Source organism: Culex quinquefasciatus, chromosome 3, assembly GCF_015732765.1.
Source record: "Culex quinquefasciatus strain JHB chromosome 3, VPISU_Cqui_1.0_pri_paternal, whole genome shotgun sequence".
Classification (NCBI taxonomy): Eukaryota; Metazoa; Arthropoda; class Insecta; order Diptera; family Culicidae; genus Culex; species Culex quinquefasciatus.
The window spans coordinates 34,460,018-34,483,843 of NC_051863.1; the positions used below are offsets into that span (position 1 = coordinate 34,460,018).

At 37.8% G+C, this 23,826-nt stretch overlaps 3 protein-coding genes across 3 annotated transcripts; 2 read left to right on the forward strand and 1 right to left on the reverse strand.

The window, feature by feature from the left end:
- Positions 1-4,839: 4,839 nt before the first annotated feature.
- On the reverse strand, positions 4,840-6,662 carry LOC6039461 (cytochrome P450 4V2). Its single transcript, XM_001849018.2, has 5 exons — positions 6,229-6,662; positions 5,913-6,171; positions 5,724-5,850; positions 5,486-5,662; positions 4,840-5,427 (listed from the first exon to the last, which is right to left on the reverse strand). The coding sequence occupies exons 1-5, from the start codon at positions 6,578-6,580 to the stop codon at positions 4,840-4,842; spliced, it is 1,503 nt and encodes a 500-aa protein (XP_001849070.2). The 5' UTR covers positions 6,581-6,662.
- Positions 6,663-7,130: 468 nt separating this feature from the next.
- On the forward strand, positions 7,131-8,820 carry LOC6039457 (cytochrome P450 4c21). Its single transcript, XM_001849017.2, has 4 exons — positions 7,131-7,482; positions 7,537-7,795; positions 7,857-8,160; positions 8,218-8,820. Exons 1-4 carry the CDS (start codon positions 7,131-7,133, stop codon positions 8,818-8,820), a joined length of 1,518 nt encoding a protein of 505 aa, XP_001849069.2.
- A 3,910-nt stretch (positions 8,821-12,730) lies between these two features.
- On the forward strand, positions 12,731-14,257 carry LOC6039456 (cytochrome P450 4V2). The gene is made up of 5 exons (XM_038260727.1): positions 12,731-12,869; positions 12,933-13,191; positions 13,251-13,377; positions 13,434-13,610; positions 13,664-14,257. Exons 1-5 carry the CDS (start codon positions 12,731-12,733, stop codon positions 14,255-14,257), a joined length of 1,296 nt encoding a protein of 431 aa, XP_038116655.1.
- The last annotated feature ends 9,569 nt before the right edge of the window (positions 14,258-23,826 follow it).

Genomic DNA, 23,826 nt, shown 5'->3' on the forward strand with positions numbered 1-23,826 from the left:
CACGTGCATGGAGCTTTCCTTTGCTTTGCTTGCTGGAAGATCGCCAACCGGCAAGTTCCCGCAGGACGACGCTGGACGAACATGCTCGCCGGAAGGTCGCCAACCTGCAAATTCCCGCGGGACGATGCTGGACGAACATGCTCGACGGAAGGTCGCTAACCTGCAAGTTCCCGCGGAACGACGTTGGGTGAACATCCTTGCCGGAAGGTCGCCAATCTGCAAGTTCCCGTGGAACGAAGCTGGACGAACATGCTTGCCAGAGGGTCGACAATCTGCAAGTTCCCTCGGAACTACGGATGAATCGCTACACGAACGCGTCCATATCCAGCACAATCGAATTAAGTCCACGGTCCTGGTCAATTCCTTTCAAATGTCGGTAATTTATTTGGAACATTGTCGTGATATAGTTGACTAATTGTTTGTTTTTCTTTTTTAACAGTTTAATGCCACCCGGGATGGCATGCGGAACGGCAATGGCCTTCGAGGTCCCCTCTGAACGACGCTGGACGAACATGCTCGACGGATGGTCCGCATCTGCAAGTTCCCGCGGAGCGACGCTAGACGAACGTGCTTGCCGGAAGGTCGGCACCTGCAAGTTCCCGCGGAACGACGCTGGACGAACATGCTCGACGGAAGGTCGGCACCCCTCGGAACAACGCTGCACAGAACAGGGACACCGGAAGATTGTCAATCTTGAAGTGCCTCGGACCAACCGGAGCCGATCCTTACGCGCCTGGAGCGAGTAATTCATGTTTATAACATCAATAAAATTGTTACTAAAGATTTTATGAAAATAAACTTGCGAAACTCAAAAACGACTGTTTTAATAACAACAAACCGAATGACAGATGACAGAGGAAGAAGAAGAAGAGCACAATAAAACAGGTTGATGCGCGTCTGATTTTTCACCATTACGTCGTTCTTACATCGCCCCCGCATGTAGGCCTCTTGCGATGTTCGAACAACCTTGACAGGTTGACGTTTCGGGTGCAAAATACCTTGATTCGGGTCTGATGCGTGTCTCAAAATCAGAGCCGCATCGGCCCCTGTAGGCCTGATCGTCGCTCTTACGATCAGACCCGATCGGCCCCGTATTTCTTACTGGGGGAATGGACTTGACGCGTGGATTCATCAGAACGATGTTCCACCTTATGTCGAACCATTACTCGTCTAAGGCTCATCTTTACGGTATCAACATGAGTGATACGAACTTATGCGATTGTGGGCAGGGTTGACATCGACCATCTCGTATGGGCGTGTCCGGATCACCATGTTCACAGAATTAAGTTGAAAGATACCCTCAGGGCCCAGGGAAGACCACCAGAAATCCCGATGCGAGACGCGTTATCTCAACTAGACCTTGATGTTCTCTATCCGATCTATCAGTTCCTCTTAGATTCCGAAATATCCATTTAGTTTTTCTTCAGTTACATCCAGAACCAGACAGTCGGGAGCGGCCGTGGCTGACTGGTTACGGTGTTCGCTTTGTAAGCGAATGGTCCTGGGTTCGATTCCCATCTGCTCCCACCGAGAAAGCATAGGAAATATAAATCTTGAAACTTTGAACATAAACGAAAAATCAAAGTCGCTCGAGTCGGGGTTCGATCCCTCGTCCTTTGGATTGGTAAGCAAAAATGCTAACCACTAGGCCATCGCGACTTGGTGAGCTATGACTGGAATTAGGAATACTGTTACTATCAACTATATACGTGCTGGGTCCTTGTCCATTTGAAAAGAGTTCGGAAGTTCTAAATAACGTTTGAATCCGATTGGTGCAAACGTTCTTCAGGGCGGGGCTTGTCGATAAAAGTTGAAGAGTACCTCGCAATCGGGTAGCCAGCGTAGAAATGGGTCACCGAAGCTCGGCAGAGCTAACACCTTCCAAATGCCTATGCGAGTTATTTGCATGTATAGAATGTAGATCTGAAAATACATGGAAACAACTCAATTTGTAAGAAGCGGCCGCGTGGTCCCGTTTGGTTGGTTGCACACACCCCAACCAGTTACATCCAGAACCGGACATCGGCATACGAGAGGATAAAGAGCACGATTCGGTAGTAAAATGGTACTGTGTGCGGACTGAGAGGATAAATCCCGAAATCACCGGGAGTGCTTTACTCATGGGTTCATCTTCAAAAAAAGTTCATCCATAAAAAAAGTACCGATACCGAGACTCGAACCCAAGACCTTCGGCATATTGAACCGTGCCTTTGCCGTATGGGCCACCATAGTTCGGTGACTAAGTGTCGGTCAGTTGTCCATATAAGCCACTCAATAGGATGAACTGTTCTAATGAACGAATAGGGACGTGGCGTTACATCGTGCTGCCACCTGGTTTTTTGAGCGCAAGAGTGTAAAAGTGCTGAGTCATCGTCTAAAAATAGACGGCGTCCTATCTCGCCCAGCAAAATGAAGTCGATAAAGTAGTCGGTTTCGATGAGAAAAAGTGGAAAACGTGGTCTAAAAATAGCGACGCCATCCCCCTATGAACACGCGAGAGGACTACACTCTCGCAAAATAGCACTTTCCTCACGTTTCTTTTCGTGAGGACTATCCCCTCGTTCTTTAACTTATACTTAGTTTTAAACAATGTTATAATCGTTGATTATTTGTTGGAAGAGTTATACTTTCAGTGACTTTTTCTGATTTCCAAAAACAGTGATTTTTATTTTTAATCCTTTTATGTACCTCGTAACTTATTTCCACAAAAAAAAAAAAAAACATTTACCAAAAAATTTCATGACTTTCGGTTATAGGGTAGAAGGTAATGTGAGTGTGTACTTTTTTTTATAAAGAACTGGATTAAATTTGGTCAAACTTGAATTGAAAGGGTTTATTTATACAGTCAACTCTCTGGTTGTCAATTTCCAACACCCAAAATTTAGAATCGAGATAATCGTTCTCTCAAACTTTATTGAGGGCTCAGTGCCAAAATCGATAGAATAATAGGGGGATGGCGTCGCTATTTTTAGACCACGTTTTCCACTTTTTCGCATCGAAACCGACTACTTTACCGACTTCATTTTGCTGGGCGAGATAGGACGCCGTCTATTTTTAGACGATGACTCAGCACTTTTACACTCTTGCGTTTAAAAAAACCAGGTGGCAGCACGATGTAACGCCACGTCCCTATGGTACCAACTCACACCATCATAACAAATGAGTTCATTCGTTAGTTGAATCAATAAATCTCCAACAAGTGTCATACATCGACTTCTGACTTCTCCATTGTCACCAAGCTGTGGTGGTCGAGGCAGCTAAGTCATTGGATTGGTTTGTCAAAGGTCTCTGGTTCGATTCCCGTTGTCGACACTTTTGGTTTTTTGTTTGACGGATGAACTTTTTTTGCAAATGAACCTCGAGAGAATAGTTCTATCGCCCATCTCGAGCTGTGTTCTCTGCGTCCGTGAATGGTACCACTATTCTCTCGACTCGAGACCATCATTCTCTCGGACTAGCGCTGCCAGTTTTGGGTGCACAAAAAAAAAACATTTACTAAAAAATTCCAAGACATTCGGTTATAGGGTAAAAGGTAATGTGAGTGTGTACTTTTTTCATAAAGAACTGGATTAAATTTGGTCAAACTTGAATTGAAAGGGTTTATTTATATGTAGAGCATATATATCCTATAGCAGTCAAGAATCAATTAAATATTTCTGACTACAAGACCAACATTGTTTATTATTTTTTAAGTTATGATACAACATACTTGGGTAAGTGGGGATTAACAGGTTATCATTTAGTGAGATTACACAATAAGAGCTTTCCAATCACAATAAAAAGATTAAAAATTATAATGGTACTTGATAAAAAAATGAGAAAATATCAACGCAGTACACGCGAATTATAAAAACAATCAAAAATATATGAATTTTTTTAAATTTGGTTGTTTTATATAAATACAGAGCAATAAAAAAACATATTTTATGTTCAATTTAAGATAACTCTGACTCCGACTCCGGGTTATCAGAAATGTTCAGCTCTGACTCCGACTCCGACTCCAGCTCTTAAAATTTAGCCGACTCCAGCTCGAACTCCGACTCCAGCTTTGACGAGTTTTGACGACTCCGACTCCGACTCCGACTCCAGGTCCCCAAAAAGACCCGACTCCACCGACTCCGGCTCCGACTCCGACTCCACAGCCCTGGTTTATAGGACATGTTAAAAAAATTTGATTTTCAAATCAATTTAAAAAAAATACTTGACAGCTCATTCTAGGGGGACCATAGTTAATTCAACGAACAAATGTTGACTCGTACCTATATTTTTTTGTTTTTGCATTAAAATGAAAAAAAAAAGTGATCAGAGATTGTTTTTAATCGTGATTTTAACCGTTTTACAAAAAAATTTAAATAGGGCTTTTGTCAATCTTGCAACAATTTTTAGGGTGCGCATGATAGAAAGCGTTCTTTTATTCCTTGTCGCAAAAAATGGATTTTTAAAACCCCTCCTCGTTAAAAATTCCCATACAAATTACAAAAAAATGTTTGGAGCGTAAAACGGCCTCTGATCCCCCCTCTCCCCATCTACGTTACGTAATAAAAGAAAACTTCCATAGCACGATCAGCACGATCAAAATCGACGTGCGACAAGATGACGATGAAATGACAACTCCGTCTCCAGCTCTCGATCTCTATAATTTATGGAGTTGTTTTAGGTGTTTGTGATTTCTGATGTAATACTGAAAATACAATGGATTATTAAAGATTTTTTTTTTTTCAATCTGGTTAAGAAAGTAAGAGGAACCAACTGATCTTAAGACGTTTGAGGAACATATTATCGTAAAGGCTTTTCCAAAATAGTTTTAATTTTTTAAATATATTTATGATATTATTAAAATTAAATCTTGTCCCTCCTCTTCAACCATACACTGTGCGGACCAACCAGCTTCAGCGTAATCTCAAATTTGAAACGCAAATCGGTCTGCTTCAAGTCGGTCCCAATTTCAAACTCCTGCAGAATCCGCAGCAACATAATCCGCATCGAGTTCATCGCGTACCGCATTCCGATGCAGTTTCTCAACCCAGCACTAAACGGAATGTACGCGTACGGATGTCGACCCTGAGATGCTTCCGGCAGGAATCGATCCGGGTCAAAACGCTCCGGGTCCGGACCCCAGAAGTCCGTTCGCCGATGGAGGTTGTAGCAGTTGAAGGCCAAGATTTGATTTTTGGGGATTTGAACTCCGTCCAGGAAAAGCTCGCTGTTTGTTTGACGTGCTCCGATTGGGACCGCCGGCAGCAGTCGTAGAACTTCCTTGATCACTCGCTCGGTGTACTCGAGCTGTTTCAAAGTATCCAGAGTGATCTCTACCGAAGAATCGTAAAAGACTTCGTTCATCTCAGCTATGACCTTAGCTTGAATTTTTGGGTGCATCGCCAGAAGCAGACATGTGTACGATACGGTTAAGGCAGAGGTTTCGTGGGCCTATGAGAAAGCAAAACGATTATTAAGTGAATCAGATTTTGAAACGTTCATTACCAACCGCTGACATCATCGTGTACAAGTTGTCCGAAATCTCCTGATCGGTGAAGCTGGTACCATCTTCCCTAACAATTGTAAGGATTTGATCGAGAAAATTCAAAGACTTTCTCTCAAACTCGTCGGTTTCCTGTGGCATTTTTTGCTCTTCGTGCAGCTCTGTTCGCCGTTCTCGAATGATCTTAAAATGTGATTTTGAAATTGTATGTCGAGTCAAGGATTATTTTCAGGGCCCAACCAACCTTATCCGTGAAGTCGTTGCAAAATATTCTTGATGCATGCTCCGATTTGTATGCACTGGTCATCCGGTAGAAAATATCCAGAAATTGGTTTACATTCATCATTCGTTCCCCTAGTCGAGTCATAATTCTACGAACAAAAAACAAAAACAATTTAACATGACGAAATCCCACCATTCATCAGAAACTTACATGTCCAGGTGCTTCACGTACTCCCGCTGACCGGGCAGCTCGTTAGCATTCCGACCCATCGTCGTGTTGAACACAATCTCCAGAGTACACTCACCAACATACTTTAGCAAATCTACCACCGTGCGCCCGTCAGCCATCGGTCCCAAATTGGCCACCATCTTTCTGGCTCGTGCGTCCATGATCGGTAGAAAGCTGGTCAACATCCGTGTGTTGAACGTAGGATTGAGCACCTTGCGCTCCATCAGCCACCGTTTGCCGTCTGAAATGACATGACATTTCAGCACTCAAAACCCCGCACAAAATCAACCCCACTCACCGCGTTCCGTGATCAAGCCGCCGCCCAGTCCCATAAAGTCGTAAAAGAAGGGCTTGTCGTGCAGATCACCCCGCATCAAGATCTGCTGCAGCAGGTCCGGATGGTTGACCAGCAGTATCGGCTTGGGACCGATCATCAGCTTGCCCATTCGGTCCACGCGTTGGAAGCTTTTCACAACGGCCCAGAGGGCTTGCTTGGACGATTTGCCCCAAAAGGACGGGATGTTCCCCACGATCGGGTAGCTGGGCTGTATCGTTGGGATCGAGGCGGAATATCTGGCCGCGTAGAACAGCAGCAGGTACTGCAGGACGAGCAGCGCGCCGACGATGGACAGCAGCACGATGAACACCATTACTGTTTGGGCTTAATGTTTGCAGACAACTAATTTGAGCCCGTCGATGTTTTGTCTAATGTGGGTGCCTTTTTGTGAATTAAAATCTGATAAAAGTTTATTGCTTTTCGGTGCTAGAGAATTGGTTGAAAATAGTGTTACATATTTGTGTGATGTTTTTTTTTTAGAGAATGACCCTCACCGAGCATAAACAGCTCAAATTTATCTGCAGTTTTTTTTAGTAAATAAGAGATTTTTTTGTTTAATTGTGTACGTGAGGAAGAAAAAAAACTCTTATTATAAACAATTAAATTCATCATATAAATCCAAAGATAATAATAATATTATTAAGACTGAATGAATGTTTTACAAATAAAAAATAAAAGCGTATTTTTTTGAAACAAGTTTCTGCACCCAGCTAACTATAAGGTGAGCAGGTTTGAAATTTCAAGTTAAATCGAAGTTGTAAAAACAACAATGTTCAAACCTATTGCAATGCCTTATTGATTCAGTCTTACTCAATTCTTTATTCAAATCGGTCGATTTCACAAACTTCAAACCGTTCTTGACAATGCTCGCCTTCGTGTTACTCTCATCAGCGCTTTCACTTTCCACAGTCCTGCTGCTCAAACTAGTGTGGTCCTACCGGTTCGCGGCAAAAATACCCACCGTTCAACCGGCGGTTCCGCTGCTCGGGCACATTCCAATGTTTTGGAACAGAACGTCCGAGCAGGCGTTCAGCAGCTTGACCTACTGCTTCCGGCAGGTGGACCGCCTCGGGAAGGTGCTGTTCGGACCGGTTCTGATCGTGTTCGTCCACCACCCAGACCTGCTGCAGCAACTGTTCAGCCGCGAAGATCTGCACGATAGGCCGTTCTTTTACGACTTTCTCGGGCTGGACAACGGGCTGCTGTCGGAGAAGAGTGAGTATTTTTGTCTAGGGGTTTATATTTAATGTAGTTTTAATTAACCCTCAGATGGCCACAAATGGATTCGCTCGCGGAAGGTGCTCAATCCGGCGTTCAACACACGGATGTTGACCGGGTTTATTCCCATAATGGACGGAAGGGCCAGAAAGCTGGTGGCTAAGATGAAACCGTTGGCCGGAACTGGGACTGAGTTCGACATTTTGCAGTACATTGGCGAGTGTACGCTGGAAATGGCCTTCAGTACGACGATGGGTCGTAACGCGAACGAACTGCCCGGCCAGAAGGAGTACGTGAGAAACTTGGAAATGTCGGTTTGTTTTTTTTTTTCTTTTTGGCTTTTACTTTATTACGCATTACGCTCGTTGCAGGATCATGAACTTGATAGGAGAACGCGTCCTCAACGTGAACCAATTTTTGGACGTTTTCTACCGGATGACGGAAGCTTATCGGGTTGACAAAAAAGCTCGAACTTTTTGCAACGCATTCACCGATAAGGTCATCCGGGAGAGAAGACGTGAGCTAGAAAAGGAGAAAGGACTGCCGAAGGCGCGTGACGAGTTCCAGTCAAAATCGTTGAACTTCCTCGATCAAATCCTTACCATTCGCAAGAAGGACGGATCGCTGTTTGGAGACGAAGAGATTTCCAACAATCTGTACAATATGATGGCCGCTGTAAGTTAACTCGAATTTCTCAAAGAATATTTCATACAAAACCCTTAACCCAAACAGGGAAACGACACTTCCTCACTGACAATCGCGTTTGCCTGCCTGTTCCTGGCAATGCACCCAAAAATCCAAGACAAGGTCTTCGAGGAAATGAACTCCGTCTTCCACTCCGATACGGTGGACATCACGCTGGACACCCTAAAACAACTCCAGTACACCGAGCAGGTCATCAAGGAAGTCCTTCGCCTTTGTCCGGCTGTTCCTTGCGGTGCCCGCCAAGCCTCCGGACCCCAAGTAACCCTCGACGGCATCCAATTCCCCCCGAAACAAATCGTCGTGTTCAACATCTTCACCCTCCACCGTCGGAAGGACCTCTGGGGACCGGACGCGGAGTGCTTCAACCCGAATCGATTCTCGCCGGAGGCCACCAAGCAGCGCCATCCGTACGCCTTTTTGCCGTTCAGTGCCGGTCTGCGGGACTGCATCGGAGCCCGGTACGCGATGAACTCGATCCGGATCGTGTTGCTGCGGATTCTGCAGGACTTTGAGATAAAAACCAACCTGCGGCACGAGGACTTTCGGTTCAAGTTTGAAATTACGCTGAAGCTGGCAGGGCCGCACAGTGTGTGGTTGGAGAAGCGAAAGAAGCGAAATAAGTCAGATTGAGTAAATTTTAATCGCTGGTTTCGGATGTTTTTTTTGTGTAGATTTTTTGATTGTTATTTTAAAATACATCTAAAATTTCAAATCGTTTGATACTCATATGCAAATTATAAAAAAATTAGTACTTCCAGTAGTATTTGATCAGGGACCATCCATAAACCACGTGGACACTTTAGGGGGGGGGGGGGTGTCCACGCGTCCACGTTTTTTTTTTGTATGGACAATTATCCAGGGGGGGAGGGTTTGAGATTTCCAAAGAAGTGTCCACGTGATTTGTGGATGGTCCCGTCAGATGAGTTCTTTGAAACATGAGCAGTTCTTTTAGATTTCGGTCATTCAATTTTTTTGTATTTTTTAATCCGACTGAAACTTTTTGCCCCAAAAAGCCATTTTGCATAATTAGTTAGTCCATATAATTTTCCATACAAATTTGGCAGCTCTCCATATAAAAATGATGAATGAAAATTCCAAAATCTGTATTTTTTGAAGGATTTTTTTGATCGATTTGGTGTCTTCGGCAAAGTTGTAGGTATGGATATGGACTACACTGAAAAAAATGATACACGGTAAAAAAATTGTGATTTTTTATTCAACTTTTTGTCACATAAGCTTGGTTTGCAAAAAAACCCTATTTTTAATTTTTTTCATTTTTTATATGTTTTAGAGGACATCAAATGCTAAATTTTTAGAAAATTGCAGGTTTTGCAAAAAATCTTTGACCGAGTTTTGCATTTTCAAATTAATACTGATTTTTTCAAAAAATCGAAATATTGGTCGCAAATTTTTTTAACTTCGTTTTTTAATGTAAAATCAAATTTACAATCAAAAAGTTCTTTAGTGAAATTTTGATAAAGTGCACCGTTTTCAAGTTAAAGCCATTTTTAGGTAACTGTTTTGAAAATAGTCGCAGTTTTTCATTTCTTTTAATTAGTGCACATGTTTGCCCACTCTTGAAACAAATATTTTGAAATGGTTAGAGAATTCTCTATATTTTGCTTTTTTGATCTTTGCTGATACGACCCTAAGTTGCTGGGATATTGCCATGCAAGTGTTTAACAGGAAAATTGATGTTTTCTAAGTCTCACCCAAACAACCCACCGTTTTTTTATGTCGATATCTCAGCTACTAATGGTCCGATTTACAATTTTAAAATATGAAACATTCATGAAATTTTCCGATCTTTTCGAAAAAAAATATATTTTCAAATTTTTTAAATCTAGACAAATATTTTAAAAGAGGGTAATATTGAGTTTTTGGCCCTTTTGAGGAGGGTCGTATCAACAAATTTCAAAAAAGCAAAATATAGAGAATTTTCTCAGCAAACATTTGCACTAATTTAAAAAAATGAAATACTAAAAATGGCCTAAACTTGAAAACGGCGCCTCTTACCAAGTTTCACTAAAGTATTTTTTGATGGCAAATTTGATTTTACATCGAAAAATGTAGTTGAAAAATTTTTGCGACTAAGATTTCGATTTTTTGATTCTATTGATTTAAAAATTCCTAACTTGGTAAAAGTTTTTTGCACAACCTGGAAGTTTCTGTATAGTTGGCATTTGTTACAAAAAGTTAAATAAAAAATCACCAAGTTTTTTTACCGTGTATCATTTTTTTACAGTGTAGTCCATATCCATACCTTAAACTTTGCGCAAAACACCAAATCGATCAAAAAATTCCTTCACAAGATACTGATTTTTGAATTTTCATGCATCGTTTTTGTATGGACAGCTGCCAAATTTGTATGGAAAACTATATGGACAAACTAATGATGCATACCGAAGGCACCAAAAAAGTTAAAATTCTTAAAAAAGACCGATTTCGTAGAGAATTGCTCACATGTCAAGCACATAAATTAAGCCAAGGAAACAAAGGTAACCAGGGATGGAATAATCGCAAAAAATCAATTTCGCTTGCGAACTTTCTGCACCCGCGAAAGAGAGAGGAGGCAAATCACGCAAAAGAAAATCGCTCCCGAAATTCTCCAAGAAAATCATTCTGCTGATGATTTTTTTGGTGAATTTCCTGGTCAGCACCACTTAAAAATATTTATTTCATTTTGTTTACACACATTGTCCATCTGCAAAATGTGACAGGTCATTTTTCAACGTGTGACGTTACACTTGCAAGTGTAGTAGTGAAAAAGATGTTCCGCCGAATAATCAGGATGATGATTTTTTTTAGATTCTTTTTATCGTTTTTTCGTGGACGAGAGAGGAGAGCCATGCTTTCTCGGATTTTTTCTCTTGATGAACATCCAAAGATTTTCTTTTGATGATATTATTCCATCGCTGTAGGTAACATAATCTCCTCGCAACATGTTTGAAAAGTTTTAAACATCATGTTTCTTATTTATCTAAAAAAATATTTTTCTCTTAGTTACAGCATTTTCACATAAAATCCAAGAGCTTATGTTCAAAATAATACAAGTTTAGCGTACAAAGTATATAAAATTTTTAAATATTCTTATTCGGAACAAAATTGAACATGTTTACAAAGTAGATAAATGTTGCTCACAAAAAAAATTCAAAAATGTTTCAAACAATTGATAATAAAGATTATAAAATAATTATAAAAGATATGTCGCAGAGCTTATTTTTGTCAATAATTTGCTTATTTTTTGGAAAATGTTTGTTTCAAATATTTTTGACATCTGTTTTTTAAGTTAAATTAAATTTGCAATTGAAAAGTATTTTTCAGAATTTTTGATTAAGTGCGCCAATGTTTAGATAAAGCCACTCAAATTTAGTTTTTCGATTTTTTTTTATTTTTAAAAATAGTGTCCGTGAGTGTCCATTTTTGAAAATTTCCTAAAATTTCTCTAAGAAATGTTGTTCTTAATTACACCTCCTAGATATACCTTCACGTATACATATCGACTCAGAATCAAATTCTGAGCAAATGTCTGTGGGGATGTGTGTAGACATAGTTTTTTTCCACACGATTATCTCAGAACTGGCTGAACCGATTTTGCCAGATTAGGCTTATTCGGTTCGTTTTTGGTCTAGTGAACCCTATTGAAAATTATTCAGTTTAGTGAAGTATTTGAAAAGTTATACTATTAAACAGATTTTAGTAGATACAAAAAGGGTGATTTTTTGCATAACCTCAAAAAGCCGGGTCTTTTGTTTACCCGCGAGCGGCACGTCAGATGCGGTTGCCACATTGCTTTAAATGAGAGTCTGTACGTTTTCTGGCAAAGTCTGTACATGGATTTTTTTTATTCATAAACTTTTGGGTGCTGGGATCTGGTTTGGACCAAGTCGGCATTAGAAATTAAATTACTTAATACGTGTGAGGAAGGGATCAACCACCTAATGATGGATTAGGAACCTTTTTTTGAAAAATTGGCTCCAGAATAAAAGATATGCGTCGTAACGTTGCGATGCCTGAGAAACCATTTGATCTTGACGATTAAAAAAGCCTGACTTTGGAGGCCTGTACCAGGCTCCAGGTTACCCAAAGCTTCAATGTTACATACAGTCCAGATACGACTATCCGAAGTTTCGATTATCCGAAGGTTTGTATTTGATTTCGGTAGTCGCCGTACAACAGCCAACCGTTTCTTTTAATGTTCATTGCATCACCATAACATATTCATAAAAAAAAAAAAACCGAAAGAAAAAGAGGCGAAACCAATTCACTTATTTGAACTGAACAGCTTTATTAGTTTCTCTCGAAACCTGGCCGGGAACAGACTTCCAACATGATTCCGTTACTAATTTTACTTTTGTTAATTTTGTTACTGTTCCAATATCTGTCCCTAGTTTTCAGCAGCCGTTACAGTGCCAACATTCCAACCGTCAAGCCTAACTTCCCTTTGCTGGGTCAAGCGCCCCTAATGTGGCGCAAAAACTCCCGAGACGCGTTCAGGCTGATGTACAATTTTTTCACCCAAGTGGATCGTGTCGGCAAGATGATGATCGGCCCAAAGCCGGTGATTCTGGTGAACCATCCGGATCTGGTGCAGCAGGTCCTGACGAGGAACGACATGTGCGGGAAGCCGTTCTTTTACGATTTTTTGGGGATCAAGGGTGGTCTGGTTTCTGAGAGGGGTAAGAAACTTAGATTTGTGTTTTTTTTTTTTGTAAAAAATGACTGACTGAATTTGTCTTTAGATGGCAAAAAGTGGCTGATTACGCGGAAAGCGTTGAACCCGACGTTCAACACCCGAGTGCTGACCAACTTTGTGCCGATCATGGATGCGCGGGCAAAGAAGTTGGTGGAAACGATGCGACCTTTGGCGGATTCTGGGGAAAAGATCAACATCTTGGAGTATCTTAGCGAGTGCACGCTGGAAATGGTCTTCAGTACGACGATGGGACGTAAGGCGTACGAGCTGCCCGGGCAGAAGGATTATGTCAAGCACTTGGAGTCGTATGTTTAGGTCATTCAAAGTTCATTTTGAGTTGATTCATTGGTTGATAATTTTGCAGGGTTTTGACACGATTAGGAGAACGAATCGTAGATGTTAGCCAATTCCTTGGAGTGTTCTACAGGATGACCGATGCTTACAAGAAAGAGCAAATATCCAGGAAGTTCTGCGATAAATTCACAGATAACGTTAGTAGCTTATTTATGTTTTTTTTTAAATTGTAATAACCATTCATCTTTCGTAGTTCATCCTGGAAAGACGCCAAGAACTTCAGCAGGACGCTAAGCCAAAAACAGTTGACGACGAATACGAAGCAAAATCTCTGAACTTTTTGGATCAAATTTTGACCATTCGAAAGTCCGACGGAACCTTTTTCGGAGATCAAGAAATCGCAAACAACCTGTACAACGTCATGGCCGGAGTAAGTTGCTCCCGAATGCTACGTCAGTTCCCCAACTTACCTTCTCCTTCCAGGGCAACGACACGTCCGCCCTCACGGTGTCTTTCGCCTGTCTCTTTCTAGCAATGAACCCCGACATTCAAGCCAACGTCTTCGCCGAAATCAGTGCCATCTTCGACCAGGACCAGATGGATCTCAGCTTGCTCAAACAGCTCAAGTACACCGAACGCTTCCTGAAGGAGGTCCTCCGACTTTGTCCGGCGGTGCCCTTTGTGGCACGAGAAACACCCACCGATTCTCAGTTACAACTGGACGGCGTAAAAATCCCGCCAAATCAAATCCTCGCGTTCAACCTGTTCACCCTGCATCGTCGGCCGGACTTTTGGGGACCGGATCCGGAACGGTTCGATCCAGATCGATTCCTCCCGGAAGCCGTCGAGCAGCGGCATCCGTACGCGTACGTTCCGTTCAGTGCCGGGGTGAGGAACTGTGTAGGCTATCGGTACGCCAAGAATTCCCTACTGATCATGCTGGTCAGGATACTGCAGCAGTTTGAGCTTGGGACCGATTTGAAGCAGGAACAGTTGAGGTACAAGTACGAGATTTCACTGAAGCTGGTGGGGCCACACAGTGTATGGTTGAAGAAGCGGAGTGGATTGAAATTATAAGTATTATTAGGACGATGCAAATATTTAAAAAAGTTTTTGTCCCTCGGCCCTGGCTGAGGTCAAGGGGGGGGGGGGGGCAAAAAATAAAAAAAATATAAAAATTTAAATAACAAGCCATAGTCTTCTAGCCAAAATCTAAGATCTGACAAAAACAAGAATTGTATCGAAAAAAGAGATTTTGCATCGAAAATTTTCAAAAAATCTTAAGATTTTTTAATAACCCAAACATGCAAAAAATGATTTTAAACGCAGAAGAATGGATTTTAATTTGATTTCAGTTGGTTGCACTTGAATTTTCATTGAAATTTTGAAGTTTATTGTAAACATATTTTTTTGCCCCCTGATTTTTCGGGCCAATTTTGAAGGGGAGGGGGGGATTACAAAAACTTATAAACATATTTGTACCAGCCTTAATATTAGAAAATATTATTTTTCTACCTTGGCGATTTTATTAGATATACATAAAATACTCAAATTTTTAACATAACTAGTGCTTTAGAATAAACAATATTATTTTACTTTTTGTTAAAGGATGAAATGAGTTTTATTTTTCAATTTTGTGGATATCAACCACAATATTATATTCATTTGAAATATTAATTCAATTTGTTTTTCAATAAAACTTTTTGCCTTCCTCACTGAGGTAAGGCTATAATCCTGCTCTAAAAATGAACTTTGCAAAAAAACGTCGTAGACCCACCTTCATGTATACATATCGACTCAGAATCGAAAACTGAACAAATGTCTGTGTGTATGTGTGTGTGTATGTGTGTGTGTATGTGTGTGTGTATGTATGTATGTGACCAACAAACTAGCTCATGTTTCTCGGCACTGGCTGTACCGATTTGACCCGAACCTGTTGCATTCGACTTGGTTTAGGATCCCATAGATCGAGTTTTATACAGATTGAAGTTTCGATAAGTAGTTCAAAAGTTATGTATAAAAATGTGTTTTCACATATATCCGGATCTCAATTAAATGTATTTAAACTATGTCCGGGTCCATCATCCGACCCATCGTTGGTTAGGTTATCAGAAGACCTTTCCAACGAGCCTAAAACATTGAAGATCTGGCAACCCTGTCTCGAGATATGCCCACTTAAGTGATATTGATGTACTTTTTGGAAGCCGGATCTCACTTAAATGTATGTAAACTAACTCCGGATCCACCATCCGACCCAACGTTGGTTAGGTTATCAAAAAACCTTTCCAACGAGACCAAAACATTGAAGATCTGGCAACCCTGTCTCGAGATATGCCCACTTAAGTGATATTGATGTACTTTTTGGAAGCCGGATCTCTCTTAAATGTATGTAAACTATGTCCGGATCCACTATCCGACCCATCGTTGGTTAGGTTATCAAAAAACCTTTCCAACGAGTCCAAAACATTGAAGATCTAGCAACCCTGTCTCGAGATATGTCCACTTAAGTGATATTTATGTACTTTTTGGATGCCGGATCTCACTTAAATGTATGTAAACTATGTCCAGGTCCATCATCTGACCCATCGTTGGTTGGGTTATTAAAAGACCTTTCCAACGAGTCCAAAACATTGAAGATCTGGCAACCCTGTCTCGAGATATCCCCACTTAAGTGATATTGATGTACTTTTTGGATGCCGGATCTCACTTAAATGTATGTAAACTATGTCCGGATCCACCATCCAACCCATCGTTGGTTAGGTTATCAGAAGATCTTTCCAAAGAGCCTAAAACATTGAAGATCTGGCAACCCTGTCTCGAGATATGCACACTTAAGTGATATTGATGTACTTTTTGGATGCCGGATCTCAATTAAATGTATGTAAACTATGTCCAGGTCCATCATCTGACCCATCGTTGGTTGGGTTATCAAAAGACCTTTCCAACCAGTCCAAAACATTGAAGGTCTGGCAATCCTGTCTCGAGATATCCCTACTTAAGTGATATTGATGTACTTTTTGGATGCCCGATCTCACTTAAATGCATGTAAACTATGTCCGGATCCACCATCCAACCCATCGTTGGTTGGGTTATCAAAAGACCTTTCCAACGAGTCTAAAACATTAAAGATCTGGCAACCCTGTCTCGAGATATGGCCACTTAAGTGATATTTATGTACTTTTTTATTCCGGATCTTAAAAATAGATGAAATTTTTGTACAATTCCATCATATCAGCCATTGTTGGTAATAAGTGAGGAAGGCTCCAACCACATAGGTGGATAAAGTTAGTTTTTTGGTGAAGCTATTGCTTCGATTAAAAGTGACTTCTTCGTATTAGAATATTTTTTTTAATTTTATCGTTAGTGCATTTTAGCCAAAATGAATTCCTGAGCCGAGAGGAACAAACATCCTTTAAAAGTGCCAATTACATAATTTGTTGCAATTTTGTGTGTGTGTGTTTTTTTTTAATATAGTTGGAACTATGGGACAATTTTGACTAACTTTTTTAACCTTTCACCTTTTTATCAAAAGGTGATTTTTTTTTAAATTGAGTACATCTCTAGATTTTTGCAAATTATATAGCGATTTTCAAAATTCTATTTTTTTATTTTGATAAAACTTTGTCTAGACATTCGCTATTTCAAAAGTTCTAAGTAATTTTGCATTACTTTTAGTAAAATTTGAAATGGCCTTATTAACCTTGTTTTTCACAAAGTGTCGAATACCTTTAACAAGTATTTTTGATATCCGCGAATTTTGAAAAAAGTTAGTAATAAAAAAGGTGGTCCAAAAAATTACACAAAATCATTTTTAAAAGCTAAGTTTGATTTGCAAACAAAAAATCTTTAAAAAATCATATAAATATGGAGAATGCTTTTTAAATATATTATGAAGGAAATTTCCAATAATTATTTCTATAGAACTATGAAAATTGAGCAATTAGTTTCTGAGATACAGCCTAACAAAGAATTCGAATCGATGAAAATGATTTTTTGTAAGAATCACCTAATAAGCCTGTCATTTTCAACTGACGCTATCTCGGAAACGATTGGTCTGATTTTCGATGTTGAATAAGGCCGATGCAAATATTTAAAAAAGTTTTTGTCCCTCGGCCCTGGTCGAGGTCAAGGGGGGGGCAAAAAAATAAAAAAATATAAAAATTTAAATAACAAGCCATTATCTTCACATTTAAATGAAAAAAGTGTTTTAAAGTGCATTTTACACTAGTTCAGTTGTTTTGCAATCATTAGTTTTTAAAAAATCTAAGATCTGACAAAAACAAAAATTGTATCGAAAAAAAAAGATTTTGCATCGAAAATTTTCAAAAAATCTTAAGATTTTTTAATAAACCCAAACATGCTAAAAATGATTTTAAACGCAGGAGAATGTATATTAATTTGATTTCAGCTGGTTGCCCTTGAATTTTCATTGAAATTTTGAAGTTTATTGCAAAAATATTTTTTTTTGCCCCCTGATTTTTCGGGCCAATTTTGAAGGGGGGGGGTGACAAAAACTTTTAAAAATATTTGTACCAGCCTAATGAAACTTTTGCAAAATTTTCTGATCTTTTCGAAAAAACTTTTTGAAAAGATTTATAATATGGTCTAGACTATGAAATTAGGAAAATTGCCTACCTTTCTAAATGTTTAGTTTGTTTTTAAAATTGTGAGTGCCTTTTATCGCTCGCTCTGTTTCAATTTTTAACATTGAAAATTGATCTATAATGAGTGCATAATTGACAAAGGGAGCGCGTGGTCGTAAAAAATATTCGGAGTGAAAAGTGATTTCTTTTGTGATTTTCAAAGCCCTTCCTATATCATCGTTGATCGGAAGGCACGGCGTTGGGTGGATTGTGTTTAAATTTTTCGAATAAGGTTTTATTTTATTTTGCGGTGTAAAAGCAAATTCTATACAATGAACGAAAGGCGCACTGACAATTTGGATCGTTGAGTTAATAGTGGAGCAAAATAACTGTGTGTGAGTGATTTTGTATGTTAACCAGAAAGACCTTCCCATAGCATCGTTGATCGGAAGGCTCGCCGACGGGTCTGTTATGAAAGTCCTCCCCATAGCATCGTAGCTCGGGAGGCATCGAAAAGCCAATACCTTATCCTACTGCCCCCTGTTTTTTTGGCCCGATTTTAAACTTTTAAAAATGTTTGTACCAGTCTTAACATTTAGTAATAATAAAATAAAATAAAAAATCTGGACATATTTCTTCTGTTTGTGTTTGTTTTTTACAACAGTCCAAAAATCTTGCTCAAGATAAAGATTTTTGAATACTCACATGATTATTTCGTATGACTAGCCCGCAAAATTGTATGAAGCCTTGTATGATAAAAAAATGAAGTAAAATGAATTGAAATAGGAAATGCATGGACGAAGTTTCAATCAGAGCAATTCTCTACGAAATGTGTCCTTTTTTAATTTTAATTTTTGTAATTTTTAATCAGGCTAAAACTTTTTTGAAGCAAATTTGCATCAAATTTGGCAGCAATTTCCATACTAATTTGGCAGCTGTCCATACAAAAATGATGTATGAAAATTAAAAAATCAGTGTCTTTTGAAGGAATTTTTGATCGATTTGGTGTCTTCGGCAAAGTTTTAGGGTCTATCCTAAAAAAATAATACACAGTAAAAAATTGGTGATTTTTAATTCTACTTTTTTAAATTAAAACTTGATTTGCAAAAAAAAAACACTATCTTTATTGCCATTAAATGCCAACATTTCAGAAATTTCCAGATCGGGCAATAAATCTTTGACCGTGTTAATAATTTTTGTATCCATACTGATTTTTTCTAAAAATCGAAATATCGGTCGCAAAAATTTGTCAACTTCATTTTTCGATGTAAAATCAAATTTGCAATCAAATAGTGAATTTTGTGAAATTTTGATAATGTGCACCGTATTCATATCAAAGTCGCAGTTTTTCAATTTTTTTAAATTAGTGCACATGATAGCCAACCTTTGAATTTTTTTTGGAAGAGCTGAGACAATTCTCTTTATTTTTGTTTTTTGAACTTTGTTGATACGACCCTTTATCAAAATTTCACTAGAGTATTTTTTGATTGCAAATTAGATTTTACATCGAAAAATGAAGTTGACATTTTTTTGCGACCAATATTTAGATTTTTGAAAAGATCAGTATTGGTTAAAAAATTTATAACCTGGTTAAAGATTTTTTGCCCGTACTGGAAATGTCTGTAAAGTGGGCATTTGATGTCCCCTTAAACATATTAAAAAAAATAAAAATAAAAATATTGTTTTTTTTTGGCAAAAGCTAAATTAAAATCACATTTTTTTAACGTGTATCATGTTTTATCAGTGTTGTCTTTATCCATACCTACAACTTTGTCGAAGACACCAAATCGATCAAAATATTCCTTCAAAAGATACAGATTTTCATATATAATTTTTGTATGGAAGCTGCCAAATTTGTATGGAAAATTATATGGACAACTAGTGATGCAAAATGGTTTCTTTGGGCATACCTAAGGCACCAAAAAGTTTCAGCCAATTTAAAAAATACAAAAAAAATAAAATCGAATGACCGACATCTCAGAGAATTGCTCATTAAATAAACAAAGAACAAAGAAAAATCGATTTGCGATAACGTAACGTACATTTTTTAAATACTCACCATCCTTAAACACAGCGACCGTAAATTAACGAAATTAAAAAAATGTCTAGATTGTTTGATTTGCCACAGCAACAGCAGTAACTTGTAAAAGCTTTGCTCCCTAAAGAGTACATGGTCAGCACAAACTACTTCCAGTGAAAGGACAACTTTTCGAAATGTTTTAGAAGCAAAAAACAACCACAGTAACGCAAACGTTGACATTGTGCCTTCATTGTTCTTTTGAATTTTTTATTCAATTTGTTTACACTTTCTAGATATACAAAGTTAGTATAACTTTTAGGGGTTTGACTGCAAGTTCCGTTCCGTTTGCTCTGCACTGCACTGCACCAGAATTGTTACTTTTGTTTTGCTTTATTTTTGCGGTGCAATCCCGGCCAACAATTGGCAAACAACTTTTCCAGCTTTTCGCTCTGTCTCGCTCAGTCCATTTACCTATACAATAAATTTAAGGGAAAAGTCGGTCACTTTTCCCGTCGTCGTCGTTGATCACGCCAACTTTTGGCGAGCTGGCAATTAAGTGCCTTCTTGTTTTGTAGAGTTACTTTACTTTCTTCTGTAACTGGTTTGTGGCTGCCACGCTCGCGGACTGAAACTTGGTTTTCCACGCTTCATTATTCTAGGGATTTAATTTTCTATTTTAATTCTCTTTTGTACACATTCCGTCTCTTACTTTACAAACTTTTAGTTCATTTTTTTCGCAACAACAAACTGCCCGGGCAAAACGGATGAATAAAATTTCGTACGATTCAACGACTTTTCACTTGATTTTTACTCTCTCTGCCATGCAATAACGATTTGTTTTTGTTTCCTAAAGTGCTTTTCAAACTAAATCAACCGTAAATCAACGAAATTTACACTTCAATGGCTTTCTTTTTTTTCTGCACCGTGAATGACCTTTTGTTTGCCGCAACTTAACATCGTGTGTAAATATTAATTCAAACTCAACTCCCGTTCGGTCATTAAAACCCAATCCTTTCATTCATGGCTTCAAGCATGCTCTTGTCGATTTTTACAAAACGTCTGATCGAGTGATATGTTAACAACACGTTCATTTAACTACTTTTTTTTCTCTCTCTTTCTTTCTCTCACGCAGCCTTCATTAATTGCTCGCTCTGTTCCACTCATTCGATAAATAAAATGTGTTCGTCTCTTTCATCGCATTTCAGCTGAAAATTGGACTTTGATCAGATTAACGAGTTTTTACCCAACGATGTGCTTTTTTATCACACAAAAAGTATTACTCGCCGGGGTCATGTTTTCATATTTTTTGTCAGCGATGGTCGCTTGACGATGTTGTTTTTTTGCTGAGAGTCATAAAAATGTACAGTGTCAAAACGTGGGCAATTTTTTTAGTTCGATGCAACGAATGGATACAGTTTTTTTTAAATTTAAATCTGATTACTTTTCCATTGATTTTGCTGGCATTGCCAGCCTGTGTTGGTTTGTTCACATATTTACAGTTTTTTCTGCTGCAAGTTGACACAATGGTTAAAGGTCAATGTTTTGAAAACATCATTGCTTTTTCGTGGAAGGTTTCCGATTAACAGAGTTTTTATACATAAATAAAAATCATTCAAATGTGCCTTCACCGTCTCCAAACGAATTTGATTTGGGATTTAATATTTTTTTATGATATAAAAATAAACAAAAATATGAAATGAACAAATTTTAAACAAAAAAATCACTAACAAAAATAGACTGTTTTGATTTATGACTTTTTGCTTGAAATTTGTGATTTTTTTTTACATCAAAGCAATTCTCTACCAACACCAAAAATAGATTTTATCTGTTTTTTTTTTTTTATTTCGCTCAAACTTTGCTAAAGAAGAAGCTATTTTGTGTCATTGGTTCACCTTTACAAGTCTCCATACAATTTCGGCAGCTGTCCCTACAAAAGTGGTACGTAACTATTTGAAAATCTGTTATTTTTTGAAAGAATTTTCTGATCAATTTGGTGACTTCGGAAAAGTTCAAGGTATTGTTGAGGAATACTCAGAAATAGTTAGTTACACGGAAAAAACATTTTTGCCGATTTTTAATTACCTTTTTTTTTTAAAAAAAAATCCGAAAATACGTATTTTTTGATTGTCGAGAAATCCCGCAAAATTTGAGCCATAGAGAAGAATGGTCAAAAACTCTGCCGCCGATTTATGATTTTTGGATTTTGAATTAAATTCAATTTGCAATCGAATAGTACTAATTATTTTTAAAAAGTCAGTTTTTCGAATTAAAAAAGAGACCACGAGTGAACATTTCTGAAAATCCTTTCTTTTGAAAAGTTCAAAATAATTGCTATAATTTTGGCATTGAAGATTGGACCTCTGGTTTTTAAAACAAAGTGGCTTAAAAAAACAGGAAAATTGACTTCACTATTGCTCATAAGTGGGGGTTTTGTCCCCTAAAACATATCAGAAAATCTCGACAGTCAAAAAATACGTATTTTGGGAAATTTAGTCATTTTATAAAAAAAAAAAAAAAAAATTAAAAATCGGTAAAACATTTTTTTGTGCATCTATTTTTCCCTTTATAGTCCTCATCAATATCTACAACTTTGCCGAAAAAACAAATTAATCAGAAAGTTCCTTTTAAAGTTAAAGTTTTTCGAATATTTACGTACCATTTTTGTATGGACAGCTGCCTAAATTGTATGGAGGCTTGTATGGGTGAAAAAATGACACAAAATAGCTTCTTTGGTCATAGGAAAGGTCCCCAAAAAGTTAGAGCTGAATAAAAAAAATACAAAAAAATAAAAAATGGTCGAAATCAGACGAGAATTGCTTATCATAAAAAAATAAAATTCAAATTCAATTTGCAGATGGCAAAAATATTAAAATTTCAAAATACTTACTTTATGAACAAAAATATTTCTTAAAAGCCGAAAATACCAATTTTGTTAAAAGTCTTTTTTTGGAATATATCAATTTTTAAACCTTTTAAAAGAATTCAAATTACACCTTTGATTTCAAATGTTTACAAACGTAATTTTCGAATGCAAGTTTTATTTTTCATTAATTAATTGTGTTCTGTACAATCTGGCATTTAACTGTTGCTTTATTCGCTGGTTAAGAGTTTTAAACCATCCTTAAATATGGCTGTGCTAGGCTTTTTACAAAAAAAAATATTGTCAAAATGCGTTTTCGAGAGTACTCTAGGTTTTATGACAGTTTTTTTTTATTCTGTTTAAGGTTTAATCTTAAAAACCATTATTTCAAATATTCATAACACTGATGCAATATTTTTCAATGTTTTGTCCTCCCTCACTAAATATTGGTCCGAAAAATAGAGGGTCGATTTTTCAGAAAACTGTAAAATTTAAATGTAATTATCTGAAAACAATTTTAAAGTGTATTTCCCTGCGTTTTTTTTATAATTTTTAACATGCTTGAGTTGATTCAAAAATATGGTGAGCATTTTGTAATTTACATTGCAAAGTACCGCAAAAAGTTTTTATTTCTCGAAAAAAATCTTTGAAATTTAGAATTTCAAAAAAAAAAATTGATTGCAAACCGACTATACTTCTGTATAATGATCTTTCCTTGGCTTTTTACAGTAAAATGTTGCAATTCTGGCTTGTTATTTAATTTTTCATCTTATTTTTCGACTTTAACCCTTCCCCCTTCAACCTCGGCAAGAGCCAAGGGTCAAAATCTTTGAAAAATATTTGTATCGGCCTAACTGGGAAAACACATTTTTAATCACATTCTGCCAGAGATAAAACGATGCCATTTTTTATATTTTTTATACAAAATATAATTTATTAAAAATGATAGATTAGTGTATTTTTTTGTGACAAAAAAGAAATACGATTTTTTTAAATACATGGTTTGAATTATCACGTTTCAAATTTGTATGGAAATTTTTATAGACGAATGGAATATTCCTTCTTCAGGCATGCCAAAAATAATATCCATTATTTACCGATGTAGCAGAGAATTGTTCCTCAGATCTTCCACTTATAATTTTTTGACACGTGCACTTGCAAGCAGTAGCTGTAAGAATAATGA